The following is a 22,112-nucleotide window of genomic DNA, read 5'->3' as shown; positions in this document are numbered from 1 at the left end:
AGTCTCGATCATGTCAGTTCCTCAACACAAAATTATGCCAAAGCACGGCCAGTGGCTGCTTCTAAGGAAATTATGGATTGCTAGGTAGAATTTCTGGGCTGTAAGACTGGTGAAGTTTTGGACTGTCCTGATGTATCAGAAGCTAAATAAAGTGGTCCTGACAGGCACCTGCAAGAGGGTCACAAGCACCTCTGTGCTGTCTGTTACAGCTGTGCTGCTATCACAGAATGCAACTCCCTTCTCACACATTATATTGCACATGACACCAGATGAAAAGAATTCTTCACCACATGCCCTACAAGCTGCTGTGGCAATTTTGCAGTGGCAGGTCCTTTGACAGCTGTGATCCACTTAGGTTCTGTCACAGTGGCACATGGTTCCATGGCTGGTAACTGACAGCTCTGAGGTAAAACAGGATTTCACTATTTCTGTGAGTGCAAAGGGACACCTGTAAGGCTTTGAAACAAAGTTATGGTTTAACATATAGCTGAAGAAATCTGTTGGACAGGGACTGCTGAAACAAACCCAAGTAACTGTAAACTGGTGTTTATTTATGGAAAATGGAATGCTTCATTAACAAACAGTTTAAATGGGATATGAACAACACCTTACAAAACAAATGAGTTCACATTGGATTGAGTGACATAATATGGCAGCAGCTTAAAAAAAATTACACTTACAGTAGCCCATAAGTTACAATTAATGGTAACCCTGGGTAATTTGTTTCACTTGCCACCTCGCATTAAAAACCAAACACAATCAGTAGCGACGGTTGAAACGAGGATCGTTCGGTCTGTTTGCCCTTTCCTGGCCAGCAAATCCTTCTCCTTGCATTCCTCCTCCGTGCATGATCTGACTCTGATTGCCACCCTGCATGAAACTGCCACGCCTGGAAAGGGATTCAGGTATTTTAATATTCTCTCATGCTGGTATAGTCAGGTTGCTAGAATGGGTGTTCTTTTTGTTTTCACTCTTCCATAAAAAGCACTACATAAAAACCACGGGGATATTTTATTATTCCTTGACATTTTAAGTAGCAAATTTGATAACTGAGACTCCCATAAAATGTTTCTTTGACCAATTTAAATAGAAGAAATGTCCCTTAACAGGAAGACAAACACTTTGCTCCTTTTTAAGTTCTTACCCTGACATGCCTCCACGATGCATCACGTGGCCAGGTCTGCCTCTACCGCCACCTAAAAATGTTTAAATACTTTCTTTATATCCACAGCAAGAATTTTATTTCAAGGATAATGCCTGTATTTTCTTCTTTACACAGCACAACTAAGGAGCTGTGCAAGAACCATACCTTGCCATCTCTCATGATCCCGTCCTATCATCCCTCCATCCACGCTGCTCTGCCAGGAACGATCTTGGTGCCCTTCAAACTTTCGACTGTGATCTCCCCAGTCACGTCCATCCCTGTAAAGACATGAAATCCCCATCTTCTCACATGAGCCAGAGCACATTAAATAGTTTTTATATTTGAATCTAAGTCACAAACTTACTCAAATGCTTTACCAAGGCTCATGTGATTCTTATTTTGCTATCTGTTAAATAAAATCTCAGAAGAATCTTCCTGCTCAAACCAACTAAGATGACAAATAAGTAAGATATTGGGGGAGAACCATTATCCTGAAAATAGCAAGCTTTGATATGAATGTTAGTTAAAATTAATGGAAAGCATTATGACTTTAAGATGTGAAGTTATTAAAAAAAAATCAGGTAAGTGCATGTTTTGATGCACAAGGCATCAAAACATTTGCAATCCATCCAACATACTTTTGGTGAAAGCTGGAAAAAAGAAGAACATCTTCCAAAAACTTTTGACATATGTAAACAGTCCTTAGGTGCACAAGAAGAGGTGTTTTCAGTACTAACCGTGACTGTGGGGGGATCCCTCTGCTCTCACTCATCCTCCTGTCGGAGCCGTAGCTTCCCCAGCTCTCCCGCGAGTCCCGCGAGTGCCGCTCGGGGCCTCCGTGGCGCTCGTCTGGGTAATGCTGGAAGGCACAGAGCTCTTACAGGGCTGCACAGCACACACCTGCTCATTGCTTGGAGCTGCTCAGCTGCAACTACTCCATCTCACAATCATCTGGGGGCGAAGGGACCTCCTGACATCTCAGGGTCAGCCAGATCCAGGCTTTCCCAGCAGAGTCTCACACTTGGTTTTGAGGATTTTCCCAGCTTAGAGACTTCACAGGCCCTCCATGCAACCTGTTCCAGTGTTCCCATTTAAAGAGGATTTGAATCCTCTTCAGATGGAATTCTGTTTCAGTTTGTGCTCACTGACTTGTCTTGTCAGTGAGCACCACTGAGTGGCACCTGGTTACACCTTATCCACATCCTCCCTCCCATGAGTTATTAATGCACTTCAGTAAGATCAGCCTGGGACTTTGCATTTCCTGCTCTTGAACTTCAGGATATTCCCATCAGCCCAACTCTCCAGCTTATCCAGGTCCCTCCAAACCTCACAGTTAAGGCCACTGAGGATTCTATGACTCCATAAAATTAATCTGTCACTGCTTGAATGAGCCCTGAAGGTCTTTCTCCCAGCCCTCAAACACAAACATCTCTCCAGTCCAGCTGTTATTGCCATGTAACCTCACAGGCTGAATTTGTACTTTGTACCTTTGCCTCTTCTATGCTGTCTTTTGGAATACTGTATTTTGACACAACTCACTTGCTTTGATTTCTAACTATAGAGTAATTCTATCTAACTTTTATAATAAACAAGTCTTTGAACTGAATTTCATCTTATTGAAGCAAACAAGACAATCAGATTATTCCAACCTATTTTGGTAGATATAATTCTCAACTACTGAAATGTAATCTGACACACACAGTATAGAAAACCAGATTGTAAGATGTAAAGATATTTCTGTAGCTATATAAAATAACTCACTTGTCCATCCCGATCTCCCATAATTGTCCTGGATCCATCTCTCCTAGAAACAGACAATTAGAATCAGGCTGTGATAGGTGGATTTTTACAGACTGCTGTGTGTTTTACTATCTAACAACACAGATGAAAAATCCTGCTCCCACATAGTGTCATATTATCCACAAAAAGCATGAACAGCTGGAACACACGGAAAACATGACATTTTGGATTCCTGGGAAACCCAGTTAGTCCTCAAGTATAAACCAAAATATTCTTGTTAAAATTCTAGGTGCCTACAACATTATTTAGAAGTTTTTCAGAATCCTATGGATATGTGAAACAGCATTGCAAAAACATTCTGACCAAGCCTGCCAGAACCCATGGAACAGTACAATCTTTTCATGGTTTTGGAAGAAAAAGCCCACTAGGTAGCACTTGAAAAGTAAAATGGAAACTAAGCTCACATGGTAAAGGCAGCAAAATGTGACATTAAGTACATATTTTTGTCTTTTGTTTTCAGGCAGCAGTGGAGGGAAGACACCAACCTGTCTATTGAATGATCCTGGTAACGCCCACGATCCCTGTGGTCGAAATCATGGAAGCGATCCTGGCGACTGAAGTCTGAGTGGTACCTGTCGTTCATGGCCATTCGTTTTGCCTCTGGCCAGTACGGATCATCCCTCCTGAAAGGAAGAACAGACTCATTTCAGCCCAGATAATGCCTTTTGATATTGTTCCTCCTTCCAAATCAAAAGACAGGCAATTAAGTTCAAAAGGTGCTTCAGAAACCTGGGCTATTAGACGTGACCATCTCAAAGCAACCAACAACTGCATGGCCTTTTCCAGTCTGGGCAGACAAGACAGAACCTGGCCGTGCCATTTCCCACTGGCTTCATCAGGATTTGGTGGCTTTACCTGCCATCTATGTCATAGGGTCTCCTCATGGCAGAGCGCCGCTCCTGCTCGTAGCGCAGCTGCTCGTGCTGGCGCCGCAGCTCCTCCCTCTCGCGCTGGATCCGGTCCTGCTCCCTCCTCCTCTCGTGCTCAATGTGCATCCGTTCCCTTTCCAGCCTCTCCCTCTCCATCCGTTCCCGTTCCAGGCGCTGCCTTTCTATCTCCAACCTCTCCCGAGCGATCTCCAGCCTCTCCCTCTCTTCCCGCTCGCGGATGGTCTGGAGGTGCTGCTGCCGCTCCCGGCGCTCGCGCGTGCTGTTGGAACAGAGACACAAGTTATTACACAGGCAATAATCCAACAAAGAAAGGAAATTAAAAGAGTGTTAAAAATTAAAACCACGGTGGCTGCAAACTTGCATCATCCCCTTGAAATTACATGTGTGGAGGGAAGACACTCAGCGTACACACAAATTTATTCAGAGACTGATCAAATCCCACAGAATCCATTCCCGGGGGCAAATACTTCCATATGGTCAGGAGAATGTGAATCCAAATGCCCACAGTTCATTTCTTATACTGAATAATGTATTTGTGAAGAATATTTTATTTCTGTGAAGAATGGCAAGGTGGTAGGGTGGATAAGGCCTCCACTAAAGCTCAGGAATTTAACAATGAGGGAGAAACTTATTCCTCTTCAATAAAAATAACAAAAGGATTTTCCTCCTTTTCAATCCAACTACTTTTAGGTGAGAAACAGAAGTTTTGTAAAGCGTGGAGAACATGAAATTCAGGTCACAGTTCTAGCAAGGAATTTGAAGGATGGCAATTATCACCTTTAAACATTATGAAACCTATTAAACATATGAAAACAAAAAGCCCAACAAAAATAATTAAATGCCTAAACTAAGTTCAGTAGACACCCATAAAGAAATAACAAAGTTAAAAGTGGGGGAAAAAAAACCTGAAGGCCTTTTTCTCTCTCTCTAAAATCTCTTTTTATTTTATTGAAAATGAAAATTCTATCTGTTTTAGGGAAAGAACCCCAAACAATGGCAGTGTTGCTCTTACCGGCGCTGCTCTGCCTCCCTCATTTTTCGCTGTGCTTTGATTTTGTCAAAGGGGACAATCCCCTGTCTCTCTCTGCTCTCTGATTTGCGGTCCTGGCTCTTAACACTCTGCATTTAAAAGAGAAACTTTAATTAAAGGACAACCATCACAAACAATACTCTGAGCTCTGTTTCCATTTGTACAGGTCATATCACAAAGCTTGGTCCCTGCTTTTTTCCAGAAGCTGTTCTTTTTACCATTACAGACACCGTATATTAATACAGTAACACCCTGCCCCATTTGTTTGATAGGATTTGAGTGATGTATCAGCCAAATGAGAAATATTTTACTAATTAAAGCCATGTTACAGAAACTCTAATTGGACAAACAGGAAAGACAAGTGTGGGTTATACACAGCCTGGCAGGATTCAGGATCTGTTTCTAAGGAAAATGTTTCCCATGCAGAAGCATCACTTACTCTGTCCTTTGATGTAGTGGATGTTTTCACACTAATAACAGGTTCTCCTTTGGATTTATCCATGACCACTGTTCTTTCTGTTCCTTTACTTCCTAAATAAATCAGAAGTGGAAAGGAACAAATTACATGACCTCCATCACTCACTGCTACGCCAGAAGTTCTGCTCTCTAAAATGTGAAAATGGGCATTTAACCCTCTCTTCAAAATCAATTATTTCACTCCACCTAATTCAGGTACTTCTTTCAAGGATGGCACAATGTCAGACATCACCCCTTCCCCTTATTCATTCTGGCTTTCCAACTAAGAATCTGAAAAAATCCCAAAACATATCTTTGGAAAGAACTACCTACAACTAACTATTCCTACCTCAACACATCTGTATAAAAAACCAACAGGCAAATTACCTGATTTAACAGTTTTAGGCTGATCTGATGAACCAGGTTTCTGGTCATCTTTATCTTTTTTTTCCTTTTCATCTTTATCTTCTGTCTTTTTAGGATCATCTTTTTGGTCAGATTTCTCATCTCTTTTAGCACCACCGGGTCTGTGGGTAGATATTGATACAGATTAGACTAATACAGACTGAGAGAAAAGAAAATTCAAGGTAGATGCCAGCAACAAAGTACAACTCCAATGTGATGACAATCTTAATTAGACTTCCAAATATTTCCTTCCACAACTTCCTGCACCATAAAGCAAGATATTCAGACCATCCTGTGCAGTAGTCAAAAAACATGGCCAGGATTCAGGATCTCAGCTGGAAGCACTAAGTCAAATTCACACCACCATGTGCTTAATGCCCACAAAGTCTCTTACACAACATGACAAGGAACGATTTTTGTCAGGCAACTGGGTGAAATAACAGTAAAAAATTCTCAGCAAGTAGCTGAGAAATTTAACAGAAATTATGCCTCAAGAAGGCAAAGTTCTCAGTGTCTAATTTGCTCTCTCAGTGCCTCTTTCAGCAATGCTAGAGATGAAGAGCACAATGCTCAAGAGGAACATGACCTGGGAACAGATCTTGGGCAACTGGTTTAATTGTCTGGGACCTGGAGGAAACCCTATTCCAAGGAGACACAAGGGAATGAAGATACAGTGACACACACAGATCAAAATTCTCACACGGTCTTTCCTACAGACTTAAGACATGAAAGCCTCACAATCATTACTAAACCTCAAATAAGGCTAAATTAAAAGATGTGCTTGAAAATGTAACTTTCCAGTGCCTACTTTAAAGCATGCATAAGAAATATTTTAATTTAGGCACTGGACATCAGTTGAAGTCTACTGTGTAGTAAAAGCTGAAAAAATCCATGTACTTCTCTTTTTGAAGAAATTCTTACTGTAACTAGTCTTTCCTGACATCAACACAGACTGAAAAACAGCAGAACACCTTTGGTAGGAGAATTTTTAACACAGTACCTCTCACTGACTGTTTCTCTCTTTGCTTCACTCTCTTTTTTTTCACTTGTCTTCTTCCCAGCGGGTTCATTTTTTGCCTGAAATTTATTTTGCACATCGTCAGCTGAGAATGTGGCCTCGATCATTTGCACAATCTGGTGGGAACTCGGTATCTCTGAGGCCCAGTACTCACTTTTTCCACAGAAATGATCTTGCCATGCAGCTCTGTCTTGTGCAGGTGGGTGATGCACTTGGTGGCCTCCTCGGCTGTGGACATGGTGACAAAGCCATAGCAGCGAGCACCGGGACTGCGAGCGTTGGTCACCACCTTGGCCCCCACCACCTTTCCCAAAAAAACCAGGAATTACTCTCCATGTGACAAGCCCCCAAGGTTAAACAGCAAGAACTACAAGCTCCACTTCTGTTCTTTTTAATTCCTGGCCATTACCACGCAGGAAAGTGCTGGTTTTGAGAGATTAACAAATACAAAAGGAACATTGCTTGGAGCCAACCATGTTTCTGTTACCAGTGGAATGCTACAAAAGCTGAACACCAAGAGATGGGAGCTAAAGATTGAATTATTTTCCAGAGAAAGACCTCAGGGTGACAATAACATTTTTTTAAAGGCATCTAACTTTACATCAACAACAGCACTTTGCTTTAGTATAAAACAGTAAAAACCAATACAAATTTTGAAGCTAATTTTCCACATTAATGCTCAGTGCCACCTTCCCTCCAAGAAATGTTTGTATGTCACTGCTGAGGCAGATCAACAATGTTGTCTGCAATCTTTAAACAGGGAGAACTTGAAAAAGTCACACAAATGGTGTGTATCTGAGCAAATATGCTCAGATATTCAATACAGCTCACTTTATAATACAGAAATCAATCATATTTCAGGAGTCATGTTTTAAAATACAGCTGAATAAAGAATCTACTTCTGAGCATTTGTCTACTTCCAGGAAGCTCTGCCTCTGCTAATACCATGAAGAAAATAACAATGTTTAATTTAAATTACTAAATGGTACCATGACATCTATCTAGAGCCAAATACAAGGCTGAAGCTTGTTTAGTTTTTAGTTACATTTAAAGTTTTGTGGCACATCTCTGTGGTCAACATTTTGGGTTACCAGATGGAATTCTAAGCAAATCAGTGGAGGTTTTATCAGTCCCATGACTTTCAAACTCCAAGCTGTGCTACAGTTAATCCATTTTTGTACCAATTCCTAAAGTCATATTTAAGTTCCAGAGTATTTTCATCAGTAAAACACCCAATGGCTGATTGTCAGCACATACAATTTGCTTTTACTACAATCTGCTGGTAGTGATCTGTAAAGAGATCTGACAAAAATCCTTCTGATGGCTCTGATATCAGCCTTTTATTGAACTCTTTCAATTTTCCAGCTGGCAGGGAGATCTGACGTTTTCTCTGTCCTTAACAGCAACTGCAGGACCTCCCCACATCCCAAACTACTCAAATAAGTACTTTTCAAAGGAACTGCCAACTCTTGATAAATTAAAATTTAAATTATTAAGGCATTCCTAAGATATTCCCCAGTAATTCTGTCTCAACATTTACTGTATATTTCACTTAGTCCTAAGGAAATCTTTAATAAGTATTAAATTCACAGTTGACTGAGTCACAGCAGGTGAAGATACCATACTATACCACACAAGTGTGTGTAAACAGTTACTGATTATTTCAAATAAAGGACCACAAATGGAATTTTGTATTTATTTTTATGTATTCTGAGCAACAGAATAAAGAAAAAAACCCAGTCATTCAGTGTGTACTTCAGTGATTTTTACTTGATATCCCACAACATTTTTGATAATTGGACTCCTTTCATCTTTCAGTGATGAGAGTTCAATAAGTCTTATTAACACACTTTCAAACAAACCAAACACCAAAACAAACACAAACTAACAAAAATAACCCCTTACCTTCCCATATTTGCTAAACAGATTCTTCAGATCTGTAGCTCTGGTGGTGGAAGCCAATCCACTCACCCAAAAGTTTCTACCAGAACCGCTAGCACTGCGACCTAGTTGGGAAAACAAACAGAAAAAAACCAAAACATACCCCAAATCCTAATTATTAGAATTAATTACTTGAATCGTTATGCGAATTAAAACAGAACAGGATTACAAATCTTTAGTTTTTTTTAAATCACAGAGCAAGTGAAATGCATTGAGTGATATTCTCCTCCCATGATTTGCTTTGCTGAAGGTAAGGAGCATTGCAAGTCCAAAAATTTGGGTGGAACTGCAAGTTTTAATACTGAGGTATTTTATATCATTCTTCAAGAAAGCAATGGGATTAGGGCACCTCTGAATTAACTGAGGCCCTTCAAATGCACCAGGATAGACCCCAGTAATTTACACAAGACAGGAGCCCTGCAAGAGTTGTGGGAACTGTGTCTGCACCCCATGTGTGCTCATGTCTTGCCTTTTTATCTAAGTCCAAGGGAATGCTGATGGGATGCAGAATTCCTCTCAAGGAAAGCCATTCACCACTAAGAAATGTCTGTTTCTGCCCACACAGATCCACAGTTGGGATATGGAGTCTGACCTCAGCTGCAGGAGTTAGGAAAGACCTGGCTGGCTTTAACCACAAAACAATTATACAACACCTGGCCAATTCTGCATCTCAGCTACAAAGGTGATCTCATAAATGCTAATGAACTTGCCAAGTCTCAACACCCAACATCAATTAAAGAGTGATTAAAGAGTGAACTGAACTCCCAGGTTCAGTGTTTGCATGAAGCACTTACACAAGGATACTGTTTCCAGTCTCCTTTGAAATGTCTGTACTGTCCTGTCAGTCTGGGCAGTTCCAAGGCCCCAGGGAATGGGTTTCACTCCAGCACTCTGTTTCCACACTTCTGTTTTGGTTATTTTTTTATGATATATGGAATTTTACAGAACCTCTTTCATTGAGGGAAGCATTTCTCCCAGAACCTTTCCAAAAAGCTATTTTATTTGGGTGCCTTTCCATCTTCTACATCCTGATAATTTCAGTCACTGGCACAAGTCACTGAGAAAACAGTTATTAATATTTACAACGGTTTCCTAGGGAAGGATGCAGTGATTTGTATCAATCTCTTACAGAAACACCCAAAAGAGTTTTTTTTTTTATATAAAGGTAAGTACAGACTTGCCAACATTTATCTCAGAAGTGCATGGACAAGGGTATGTCATGCAGACAAATACATGGGAGATGCCTTGTCTTGGTGTTTGAAAAAGTTGAGCCAAAGGCTTTGATGCTTTTACTCCACACATTTCTACAATTTAAAAATTACTACCTGCAGTTACTCTGGCACCAGAATCCTGGAGAAAGAATGTGCTTGTTTTTCTCTCTCCTCCTATTTTACAGATGAGTTTTTTTAAGATTTTTAAAACTATGATAATGTCCTTTTTGATTAAGTATTGATCAGTCAGTGTCTCCAGGTTTTGTCCTCTCATAAGACTTTAAAAAGTGCTCCTGCAATGGTTCTGCACTTTTAAGACAAAGGAATACTGGGACTTGAAAATATTTAGCTTAGAAACAAGAACCATGCAGGTATTGGGAGCCAACCATCAACACTGGAGATACTTTTCAGATGTGCATCCATCGACAGCCAAATCCACCATTTAAATAGAAATAAATTCATTTTTCTGCACTCCTGTTGACACGGTTTTTGGAATTACTGCATGGAATATGGAAAACTCTTCATCCTAAATAAAATCCTTTCATACAGGTGGGCAAATAGCAATGTATGAGTCAGAACTGGCTTGTATATACTATTTTAGGCTCCTTCTGGCTCAGCCACTTAGCTCTGCATGCAGAGACTGTTACATAGTCAAGCAGCTCCTTCTCACCACTGCTGTTCACTAAGCCAGAACATGAATAAAACAAGTGTTATGGAACACAGCACATCCATTAGAGAGAGGGATGCAGGAGCCAGGTGGTTTCAGACACCCAGTTCCTGAAGGCTGCTCTGAAAGCAAACTCAGTGAAGAGTTTTTTCAGTCCACAAAAATAATACATTCAAGTCCTTAGGTAAAGGACACTGTGCACAGAAAACTCCTTGAAATATTCTGAAATAAAGGAAGTTGAGAATACAGACTGGAAGCAAAAGGTAAATTACCCTAACAAGGGAGGTCCAGCATCCTGTGCAAACAGGTATTACCCAGGATCTTGGAAAAAGCAGTTGACAGGGAGTCTGGGTTGTAAAACTCAATTAAAACCAACACAATTCCTCCTGTCCAGTTGCCAGTCAGACCTCATAATGAATTTCTTGAGTTTTATAGGGATTGCTGGAACTTCCACAATTAAAAGGGCTGAAGTACCTGCCACCAGCATGTAAGAAGAATGCTAAGAGTCAGATCTAAATTTTCTGCCCTGGGAAGGCAAAAGAGAACAAGAGAGGTAGGGTGAGCTGCAAAAACTCAAGCTGCCTGGTGTATTAAAAGCAAGAAGTATAAAGGCATCTGATACTGATCAAAATATTTCCTTCTGGTATATGATACATATTTGCACCATAGATAGGATCTGTGAGGATGAAGATTTAATAAAATCAGTGTAATTTCAAGTCAGCATTAAGCTGTAATATTTGTGGCATTTAAATATGTGAAAACTGGATGCCAAATTACTTCAGCAGAACAGAAGATGGGAAGGAGAATTCCAAGTTTACAGTAAAGCAAACACAATTGCAAAAGTTTCCTGACACATTAACAGCTGTTAGTGGGCATCTCCAGTGCCAAAAAAGACATAATTGCCATGTATTAACATTGACCTTTAAAAATCAAGATACAAACACAACAGTGCAATGCACACGTTCTGAAAAAATGCATAAAAGGAAAATACTTATTTTGATGTTAATAAGACAATGCAGAAAGAGGTGAATTTATGCAATTTAACAACTGCATAGATTGCAATCAATTTCTACTGAAATAACCCATCCAAGACAAACAGCTATCAAGCAATTGCTGAAGTGTGACATCTGAAAACAAACATACCTTTCTCATCTTTTGAGATTATCTTTGTATCTCTGTCCTCCTCAACAGGGCTAAAGACAAAACACCACATTACTCAAGTCAGAAAGAAAAGTGACTAAATATAAATTACGAAAAAAAGCTAAAATTAAATACCTACCAGAAAATATGTTGCAAACGAAAACACACCTTTGCATACTGGATTTAAGAAATCTGACAAGAAATAATGAAGTCAGATTCTTAAACAGACTTACATTAAGAAGATGATTACAAATAAGAGTAATTTGGGAAAACAACCTTTGAAGGTTGATGAAGGAAAGAAATCAAACCCACTGCGTTTAAAAAAATAAAAATATCTGCATATGGAGAAATAAAAGAGACCTTTAGGAATAGGCTACAATTTCATCAGTCTCGGAGGCCAATTGAAGGAAACAGCTTATGCGCATCACTTAAGGACCAACGATAAAAGATAGCATCTGGTCTAGAACGGAGAAAAAACAAACCTCTTTTTCTGATCACCGCCCTCACTGGCTGAGGACTCTTTAGTGGCAGGGGAAGATTCCTCTGAATTAGCTTTGTCTTCTGCTCTCTTGCCATCTTCTTTGCTATCTCTGGCTTCGGCACCTGCGCCTTTCTCCGCTGTCTCCCCACTAGAGGCTTCCAGGCCTTGGGAGCGTTTGCTACTCTGATCGCTTAGGGTCTCTACCACTACACCTTCAGAGTCCGGGGCCTCTTCCTCGGGGCTCTGTTCACTTGTCTCCCCTTTTGCTACCACTAAACGCTTTGCTTCCTTCCTTGCCAAAGCTTGGGCCGATTTGCTGTCCAAAGCTAAAGCATCTTCCTCCAGCTGAGCGGCAGCGAGAGCGTCCTCTTCCTCAGCCAGCCTCTTGCCTGGCCCCGCGTTACTGGCTTCCTGCGCACGCGGCCGCTCCGCTTCGGGAGGTTCTTCGTTAAGTAGCTCAGATTTACAAGTTTCCCCCAAAATGTCGAGTATTTTCTCATTTTCTACGGATTTAACAGGAATAGAATGGCACAAGATTTAATCACCAGGGAAATACAGCAATCACAAATGTGGAACTGGCATGGCTGCCACACTAACACCAAGAGAACTGCTAAGCTACACAGAGATTGGAAAACCCTAGTGTACACAGTGTTACACCTACCACGCTAACTGCTCTCTCACACCCTGCCAAATCAGCCCTAGCACCTCAACAGGCAAGAAAAATGCCCCCACAGATTTAACAAAAAACTTCGGGCTCAGCCTTCATATTCTTCAGCAAATCGTTCAGCTCTGTTTCTTCTCTAGTTAGCTTCCAGAGTCCGAGATGCTTAACTGAACGTATCAAGGCACTGAGAGTTCAATTTTTAAATTTCTGTGAAATTCTTTTAGCAGAGACAGTCCAACATGAGAACTGGGCATCTTCTGATGGTGCATGAGTGTGTTTGCAGTCCAGAAAGGGTAAAGTATCTGTGTGAAATTTCCATGAAGAAACTCTCTTCTTTCTTCTGTATCCAGTAACTAATCTTTACATTTTAATGCCCTACAATATCTTTGTACTGCTTTCACTGCTCTCTACTTAGTAACAGAGTTAAGGTGTGTGCAATATCACAAGATCTGTTTACAAGTAGAATATTTAGCTTTTAAAACTGTGATTAAACTTCTCTAAATCCATTTATGTAGTTTAACAGGTTTTTAAACCATTTCATTTCACTGGAAGTATTTCAAGCATCACTTCACAGATCTGGGGATATGATTGGGTTTCCAATCTCTATGACCCTGCATGATCTGGATTGTCCATTATAAAAATAATGCAAATTATGTTTGTTTGCTTGGGTTTTTTAATAGTTAATGGTTTAAAAAGTATTAGTTGAAAGGACAGGAGTATGTTTTTCTTTAACAGTACCTGGCTCCAAGTGTAGCTTCTCCATTTTCTGTTTAGGAATAAAAGACCACAGAATGAGGGTTTTAAAAAAAGTATTTTCTAACACAGAATAATAACAACTCCCTGTCCAATCCCAAAATTAAAATCTAAACAAATTCATCTACTATATTTTGGTTTTTTTCACCATCCACTGGAAATGAGTGTTTCATATAGGTAACTTTTCTGGCACATTAAAACCAAATCAAAATATTAGCCACAACTCCATTCATTATATTATGAACTCCATTCATTATACTATTATTCAGAATTATAAAGAGACCAATAAAGTATCTTTGTGTACCACAACACCAACTACAGAGTAAAAAACAAACCCAGCTACTACTTCATATAATTGTGGGAGAGAGAAGAAGTCAGCAGTACAAGACACTTTTTAACTGCCATAAAATGAAGAAAATCCTGGGAGCTGACTGAAAAGTAGGGAAAAAACCACAGGGCACCCTCAATTCACACACTGTGCTGAGCAAGGTCACAAATGTTTTGGATTCTGTTACAATTTCATATTATGGTCACATTTTCTTTTTTGTAGTATGAGAACTGAGGAAATATTGATAATACAACAGACAGCTATGCAATACAGCTACATTTTCAGTTTACCTTCATTTCAATTAAATCAGAAGAGGAGGCTTCTAAATTGTTTTCAATTTCATCATAATCTTCCTATAAGAGTAAGAAAGGAATGAAAGCATTTCTTACCAAAAATAGCTTAAGGAGAATACACCTGTATTTAATTTTCCCTTTCAAGAAAACCAGAAATATTTTAAAGCTTTTCACAGATCTCAATTGCTACTTCAGTAGCAATTGTGAACCAAAAATGAAGAGCAATGTGTAAACATACCTGATATTTAAATATTTTTCCCCAATTACTTTTCATTTTAATTTCAACAGGACATTGTCTATTTCAAAGTTATTCTTAAGAGTCTTATTTCACATTTCTGTGGTTACCAAACATTTTTTTTCACTTTCTCACTTTTTAACTTCAGTTTCTAAATGAAAAAAACAAGTGAGAAATGAAGCTGACTTAAGTTTACACTCTTTCAAACTGAAAAACATATCCCAAAAATCTTTCTTCTTTAAAGAGCTGAGAGTAAGATGCAACCAAAACTCATTGGTTACATGAGGTTAATTTATAGAACACCACAAAATTATCAACTCCAGCTTTCTTCAGTTAGGAATTAAAGCTGGTTAATATGGTGGTGGTTACCTGTAGACAAGTACTACCACCAGCCATCCTGGAACCTTAACCTGTTGTAATTTTCTATTAATGGTGTTCATACCCATAAAGGGTTCAGTGTGAGTCCTTCAAGAGCACCACCAGTGCCCGCAGTGAGTAACAAACTCTGAGGAGACCTGGCCCAGGGCTCTCTGTTGTGTCCTGATTGCTCCTGGGGATCTTCCCCAGGGCACTGGAACCACTCTCTGACCCAGGGGACTGCCCAGTGAAGGGTCCCCAGAACATGGGGATGTTGACACTTTGTGGGCCCAAGGGTCCTGTGACACTGACAGATCAATCAAACACAAAGGCCTGGAGAAAATCTCCCTTTTCAGGTGATGGAAGGTAACTGATGCAGATGGCAAGGAAGGAGAATGTGTTCTGCTTGGTGAGTGAACAGCCTAAAATAAATAAAAAAACAAACCCAAAAGGATCCAAAAAGGATAACATTTGGGGAGTGAATGTGACATATAGATAACCCTGTGCTGTCTGGAAATGACACTGCAAGCTACTCTCAAAACCAAGTCAAAAGTCTGGCAATGTCAGAACAGAGCAACATAGGAAGTTCTTATTTTATCAAGCTCTATGAGAAAACAGAACAAAACTTCCTTAAACTAGAGTAGTATTTCTGCAGGAAAGATATCCAAATTACCTGAGCTGAAAATTTTTCTTTCTCCCCACATATATAAATACCTGGATAGCTGGGTGTATGCATATATACACCTTAAAACATATAACACATAAAGGAATACAGAAACTAATACAGCATTTTCAATTCCAGGCTTCTTTCACAGCAAGCAAAGATGATACTGCAAGGTAAATAAGATGGTGACTTGTCTACTGAGAACACTTCAAGTCTCAAGAATATTTACCATTTATAAGAGTAAGACATGAGAGTTGTGAATGGGAAACAAAATCCAGATCACATTCATGTCCTACAGTTTAGTGGATTGAAAAATCTATTATTATATCTATTATATGTTTAAAATCCCTATTAAATATCTTCTGAAAAATTACCAAAATCTCTATTCACTCACCTCATTTTCTGTTAGCTGATCAGGAAGTTCTTTCATTTCTGCTTCGACAGTATCTTTATTATCAGACAGAGAATCAAGAATATTGTCAGGACTATAATCTTCTCCACAGTCTACAGCACTGCTGTTATCTATTTCAGCTTCATCTAATACACTAATATCCATCATGTCAATATCCTGCAAGGTATCCAGATTCGCTTCAATATCCTCCTACAGAGACAAAAAGGGTAAATGTGTATTTATTGCAGGTTACATGATGCACATTCTTAGTAACTGCAATCCTGATTTCACTTACCTGCCCATCCCTAGAGTTTTCTTCTAGACCATTGTCTTCCACACCTTCTTCTTCTGGCTTTCTTCCTAAAAACAGTATCATTGCAGTGAGATACAGCACTACATTTTGTAATATGTTTAAGCTATGGTGAATTACCCCTTGAACACTTGTTACAACGAGTAACAAAGAGGAAGTTAAGAGTTAAACAAGAGTTAAGAGGCTGATTCAGAAGTCTGGGTGTGTAACTGACCTCACCTTGCTACTCCACAAAAGCAACCAGGAGTATGAATTACAAGCAGCACAGTATTTCCCTAAAGCTAAACTATTTTTCTAAAGCTACAGTCTCATTCCACAACAATTCAATACCTAAAAAGACACAACAGCCACTGGATAATCCCTTTAAAAGTAACACCTTAAGACTGTTACGAAAACACTTCCCTTAATTAAACGGATTTAAGAATTAGTATTCACTTTCAAGATCCTGGACATACAAATCACGTTTATGCACATCTGTCACCCCCAAACTTGTGCTGCTATTCAAAGACAACAGCTCTCTTTCTATTTTTAGCCACTCTGTTTTAAAAGAAGCAACTTAGTAGTCTGTTTCTCATCAGAAAGTATTTTTAAGAACTAGCTATGAGCAACTCAAGTAAGCCACATGTAAAATTGCATGTCCAATATTTAATATTTTGAAGCAACATACAGTTAAATATAATTTAAATATAATTGAAATATAATTACAGAGGCTTTCCATGAAGCTTATGCTACAGCTGCTTACTCTGTACCTGTGGTCACAAATACAGAAACACCTGCTATTTACAGTTCTGTCTTCAAGTTTTGAGACTTACTAATAAAACACAGTCAGGTGTCATATTATCATTGAAGTTATTATTGCTCATTAATGCAAAAGAGTTTTAACATTTTCCACAAGGTAAAAAGAGATTTTTTTTTTTTTTTTTAATTAAACTAATTCAACAGGAGAAAGCAAGCTTGTATGCCAAGTTCTAGCACTGTGCAAACAGTAGAACTGCAAGTGTCCAGACACCTTACCTTTGCTAATTCTTTTTGGCATTCTCTTTGTGGTCAGCTCTGAAGCCACGGGAATTTCGTCAGGATCTCCTCCTTCCTCCTCAATGGCCTGTTGGAGACAGCAGGATGATATCCAATGCGTCATTTGCTGGTGTGAATTTGTACTGGCTTTGGAGAGGGCAGTTAATTCTCTTCACAGCAGCTGACAGGGGCTGTGGTTGGAGCTTGTGCTGAGAGCAGTGCTGATAACACTGGGATGTTTTGGGTACTGCTGAGCAGAGCTTACACAGCGACAAGCTTTCCTGCTTCTCACTCTGCCCCACAATGAGGAGACACAAGAAATTGGGAACAGACACAGCTGGACAGCTGCCCAAAGGGACATTCCAGACCAGAGGGTGTTGTGCTCAGCAATAAAACTGGTGAATCCTGGTGGGGCTGCCATTACTCGAGATCAGCATCAGTTGAGCTGGTTGACAGTAAAGAATTATTTTTTTTCCTATTGCTTGATTCTCTTGTGTGCTTTATTAATTCCTTTCATCTCTGCTGGCCTTTTGCTTCACTCTTATATTTCTTAAAATTATAAACTTGTCTTTATCACAGCCCCATAAGTTTACTCTGCCTTTTACCCTTCCACTTCTAGCTCCCAGCCTGAGTGAGTGGCCATGTGGTGCTTGGCTGCCTGCTAGGATTTAACCACAACGCCATTTTTAAGGATTTTTCAGAAAGAAACACTGGTGTCTCCCCTAACTCAAGTCATACAGCCAGGCTGCTGTATCACCTGTCAGAAATACTAATTAGAGGGTGCAACACATCCCCACAGTCAAATTAAACCACAGCTGGGGAGCAAAGCTCCCTGCTCTGCAGATAAGTACATTAACGGTACAAAACTGGGAGAGACTCTTACAGGAGTTTTTTTTTCTCAATGTGCAGGCCTGTTAGAAGCCATAAAAGGGCCAAGGCTGACTGTTCTGGCCTTATGGAAGTCTGTGGGAATACATTCCAGAGAGGTCGGAGAGATGGTGTCGGGTCAAGTGTGGTTGGGCCAAGCATTAGGGCAGAAACTGATGTACAGAAAGTTCCACCCACATAGGAGGGTAAAATTCTTCACAGTGCGAGTGAGCACGCACTGGACCAGACTGCCCAGGGAGGGTGTGCAGTCTCTCTCACTAAACATATTCAGGAACTGTCTGGACGAAATCCTATACCATGGGCTCTAAGACAAAACACTGTTAGAGCAGATGACCCACTGCGATCCCTTCGAACTTTACCCATTCTGTAACGGGTATAGCGATAAAGTACTAATAGAGATAAGGGGAAGGGGCACGTATGTGTATGCCGGGGGAACGGGAGAGTAAATCGGGGAAGGACGTCGGGGTCAGGCAACGAGGGAAAGGTCGGGGCCATCTCAGATTCCATCCAGCGCAACCTGAGCCGCGCTCCAGAGCAGCGATGGAGCACGGGCGGCGGAATAGGCGCCCACGCCACAGAGCGGTGTCGTGAAACAACGGCTCTGCAGCGGTGGGAGCAAAGGGGACACGCCGGTGCCCAATAGCAGCCCATGGGTGCCCGGCGGCAGCAGCGCGGCCCCGCTGCCCTCAGGGCTGCCCCGCTCCCGGTGCCGGGCCCGGCCCGAGCGCGCACGCGCCGAGAGCGCCACAGACAAAGGACCCGGATGGGCCCACGCCGCTCCCCCTGCCTCCCCCGCCGCGCTTCGCCTCACCTTCCTCAGCCGCTCCATGAGGACGCTCTTGTTGCCGCCGCTGTCCAGGTTACGCCGCTTGAGCTCAGCCCGCAGGTCGATGACTCGCAGCTCGCTCAGCCGCCGGGTTTCAGGTTCCGAACCAAAAGCCGCGGCCCCGCTAAGGGATGTGAAATCCCCCAGTCCGGCCGCTGATTGACTCTCCGCCATCAAGGCCCTTTCAATATTTCGCCTCGAGCCCGAACGCGCAGGAGAACACGGCACAACCCAGCAGCGAACCTGGCGATCACGGCACAAAATGGTGGGGAGCGAGACGCGCCGAGGGGAGGGGGAACAAAGCGCGCTGTGCGCAGGCGCGGGCAGGACGGAGCTATGGGGGGGCCTGGCGGGAGAATGGCCCCACGCAGGCGCGAGCGCCGTCGCCCGCGTCCAAGGACGGCTCGCGCGCTGTCGCGCATGCGCGGGGGGAGCCCGGGGACCGCGAGCCGCGTGACGCCGTCGCCGCTCCGGAGTTGGCGGCGCCGCGGCGCGCGCAGCCTGGCCGGGCCCCGGCGCGCATGCGCGCTGTGCATCCCTCCCTTTCCCGCCCCCTCGCTCTCGCCTGCGCCTCGGGGCGCCTCCATTTTGTGCTGCGGCTGCGGCGCTCCCGCGTTGTTTTCATCCCGCCTTGCCCTGCGTGCTCGAATCGAAACCACGGCCCATGGCTGAGAGCCACTCACCGGCCGGGCTGGGGGAGTCTGCGTCCCTGGCCGGGCCTGGCGCCCCCGGTTCAGAGTCTGAAAGCCGGCGGCGGCCGCTGAGCGAGCTGCGCGTGATAGACCTGCGGGCCGAGCTCAGGCACCGCAATTTGGACAGCGGCGGGAACAAGAGCGTCCTCATGGAGCGGCTGAGGAAGGTGAGGGCGGGCGGGCGCGCTGGGGCTGCCTCAGGGGTGGGTTTAGCGGCTGCGATCCCGGCCCGGCGGGCACCGCTGAGGAAAATGGCGCTAAAGAGCGCCGGGGCTGCGCCGGGGCCCGCCGGGATCGGTGCGAGCGTTCGGTGCCCGGCGAGGCCGGGCCTGCACCGGGCCGTCCCGGGCTCGCGCCGCTGTCACGAAGTGTCACCGGGGCCCGCTCCGATTGCAGCGCTCGGAGTCTGCCGTGGTGCTCGGCCCGGGTGTTTCTAGCTTCGTGCACCGCAGTCTTCCTCTGTTCCCTGAGTTCCTGGGTTTACAGTTCTGTGCGCTGTCTGTCAGGCTTTTTGCTGCGTGCTGATGTTTTTCTGGCGATCTAGCTGGTAGCCCGTTCGCTGTATCCTCATCGCAACGTCTCGTGTGTTAATAGCATGCACAACTCCTTCTCTGAGCTGCTGCTTGCTGTGTCCCAGAGCCGAGGTTTTTCTCTGTCACAACAACCCGTGTGTCTGTGCACAAGTCACAAATACTGTAGGATTAGCTTTTTTTTGCTGACTGCTTTCCTGAAAACTTACACCAACATGTTACTGCCTTCTGCCTGCTTCTTGCTTTGGTCTGGTGGTTTTTCGTTTGTGTATCCAAGTTGCTGATTCATGGTTTGGCATTTTTCAGCCTCTGGTGTTCAGCTCTTAAACTCAATGAAAGTGTACAAATGAAATTTTTTTTCATCTGTTTTTACATCTGTCCTCCTCTTTTGCCCCTACTAGGCTATTGAGGAGGAAGGAGGGAATCCTGATGAAATTCCAGTGGTTTCAGAAAATATCATGAAGAAAACTCCCAAAAGAAGCAGCAAAGGTACTGGGCAGTTAGAGAGATTTTCCACCTTATCATCCTTGAGTGTTCAAGCAAGTGTACTCATGAAATTCAACCTTTGTTATCTTTTTTGTGTTACTGGTACTCTTCCCCGCATTTGTGTTCAGGGTTCTCTGAACATATATCCCCTGTTGATATAATATTAAACTTAGTAGTTATTTATTCAGAGAATTTCATGTGATTTAATAGGGCAGGAAATGTTGAAGGATCTCTTGGTTTGGTCTCAGAGTTCCCTGAAATTGGTATTAAGAATTACCATGTAACATTGAAACAGTGTCAGTGTTTTTAATACTTTTTTTTTGTGTAGAAATGCAGAGTTTCTAGCCTGGAAATTCTGGAATGTTATGCTTCACAGCTCATAGCAGTCGTGATTTTCTTCCCAGAAGACAAGTTTTTAATCAGTTTCTGCAGTTAGATATGTTTTCAAAGCCTTGGTTTTTGTAGTGGTGAGACAGTCTTACATAATCCTTATTTTCATCCTTATTAGCACAATTTGATCTTATTTTGTAAGCAAATAGTGTTTAAAATTTTGCATTGGTGCTGAGAAAAATAACTAGTTTAGATAGAGTATTTTCATTACTAGATCTGGTTTACACTAAATGTAAATATGTGTCATGAAACATGACTATTTTGCCAGCTAATTTGTTTGATTTTTGTCATTACATCTGATTTGGAGTGACAGTGCAATTGCTTGCAGGCTAAAATGTGAAATCTTGACCAGATAGAGGGCAAATGTCACAACTCTGGGTGAAAGAGATCTTTTTAATCATATTATTTTTAAAGTGTCAGAAAAAAACCTGATGTCCGTTACAGCACTTTTAGTGTTGGGATGGACATGGATGAAACGTTCCTCTTGGCTCTAAAACCCCTCTCACTTTCCAGTTGTAATGTGCTTGTAGTTTTTGTGGAAAATAAAGTTCATAAAAGATAAAACAGCTGCTTAGCTCTGAGTTTGAGAAGTTGCTCTTTGGTGCTGAAGCTGGTGTAGTGTTTTCAGTAATGCCAGTTGGGATAATTCACGTCCAGCTGGTGGACAGAACACTGTAGTAAAACTCACAGGTAGAGTGGGGTTTTTTCATTATTTTGTGCTGTGTTTTGTTTGGTTGGGGTTTTTTTCTCTTCTAGTAAATGTCTGTAAAGAAATGAAAGGTTGAAGTAATAAATTGCTGCAATCTGAGCTGAGCCAAATGTTCTGGGGAGGTCACAGAGCTTGAGCTCCTGCCAGGTGTTGGACTCTGGAGTGTTTGTCACTTACTGGGGTGGTAACAAACAGTCGTGGGAAATGGGAGAAACCATAGAGAATACCAACTCTGGTGAAAAAGTAAAGCTTGAAAGGTACAAGTGTAATTCCTGCTTTCATTCTAATGATGATAATATTGTTAGGACGTAGACCAGACGAAGAGGGAGTGGAAGATAATGGCCTGGAGGAGGATTCTGGAGATGGACAGGTACAGGGGGCTGGGTTTGGAGGGCACTG

At 42.1% G+C, this 22,112-nt stretch overlaps 2 protein-coding genes across 5 annotated transcripts in view; one reads left to right on the top strand and one right to left on the bottom strand.

Annotated features, from left to right (window-relative positions):
* Window positions 1-530: 530 nt before the first annotated feature.
* LOC111940330 (scaffold attachment factor B1-like) lies at window positions 531-19,322 on the bottom strand. The gene is made up of 21 exons (XM_086862981.1): window positions 18,892-19,322; window positions 17,193-17,280; window positions 16,164-16,228; window positions 15,872-16,078; window positions 14,219-14,281; window positions 13,586-13,613; window positions 12,185-12,686; window positions 11,706-11,755; window positions 8,649-8,749; window positions 6,898-7,047; window positions 6,726-6,802; window positions 5,708-5,847; window positions 5,304-5,395; window positions 4,847-4,953; window positions 3,800-4,093; window positions 3,430-3,567; window positions 2,906-2,948; window positions 1,882-2,003; window positions 1,310-1,422; window positions 1,145-1,196; window positions 531-889 (listed from the first exon to the last, which is right to left on the bottom strand). Exons 1-21 carry the CDS (start codon window positions 19,078-19,080, stop codon window positions 760-762), a joined length of 2,751 nt encoding a protein of 916 aa, XP_086719107.1. The 5' UTR covers window positions 19,081-19,322; the 3' UTR covers window positions 531-759.
* LOC111940348 (scaffold attachment factor B2-like) overlaps window positions 19,087-22,112 on the top strand; it is a 15,820-nt gene continuing 12,794 nt past the window's right edge. For 2 of the 4 annotated variants that reach the window (XR_015279229.1, XM_086862978.1), the window contains exons 1-3: window positions 19,462-19,765; window positions 20,530-20,617; window positions 22,019-22,083. Coding sequence is in view for 3 of the 4 variants with exons in the window: in XM_086862978.1 (XP_086719104.1) it covers window positions 19,571-19,765; window positions 20,530-20,617; window positions 22,019-22,083 (348 nt within the window). In the remaining variant the exon portion in view is untranslated. Of the gene's footprint in view, window positions 19,172-19,461; window positions 19,766-20,529; window positions 20,618-22,018; window positions 22,084-22,112 lie in introns of those variants that run through there. The other 2 variants (XM_086862979.1, XM_086862980.1) reach the window with 2 other exon arrangements.

This window comes from Cyanistes caeruleus, chromosome 25, assembly GCF_971803275.1.
Source record: "Cyanistes caeruleus chromosome 25, bCyaCae1.hap1.1, whole genome shotgun sequence".
NCBI classification, from domain to species: domain Eukaryota; kingdom Metazoa; phylum Chordata; class Aves; order Passeriformes; family Paridae; genus Cyanistes; species Cyanistes caeruleus.
This window is presented reverse-complemented; position numbering and strand designations above follow the sequence as displayed.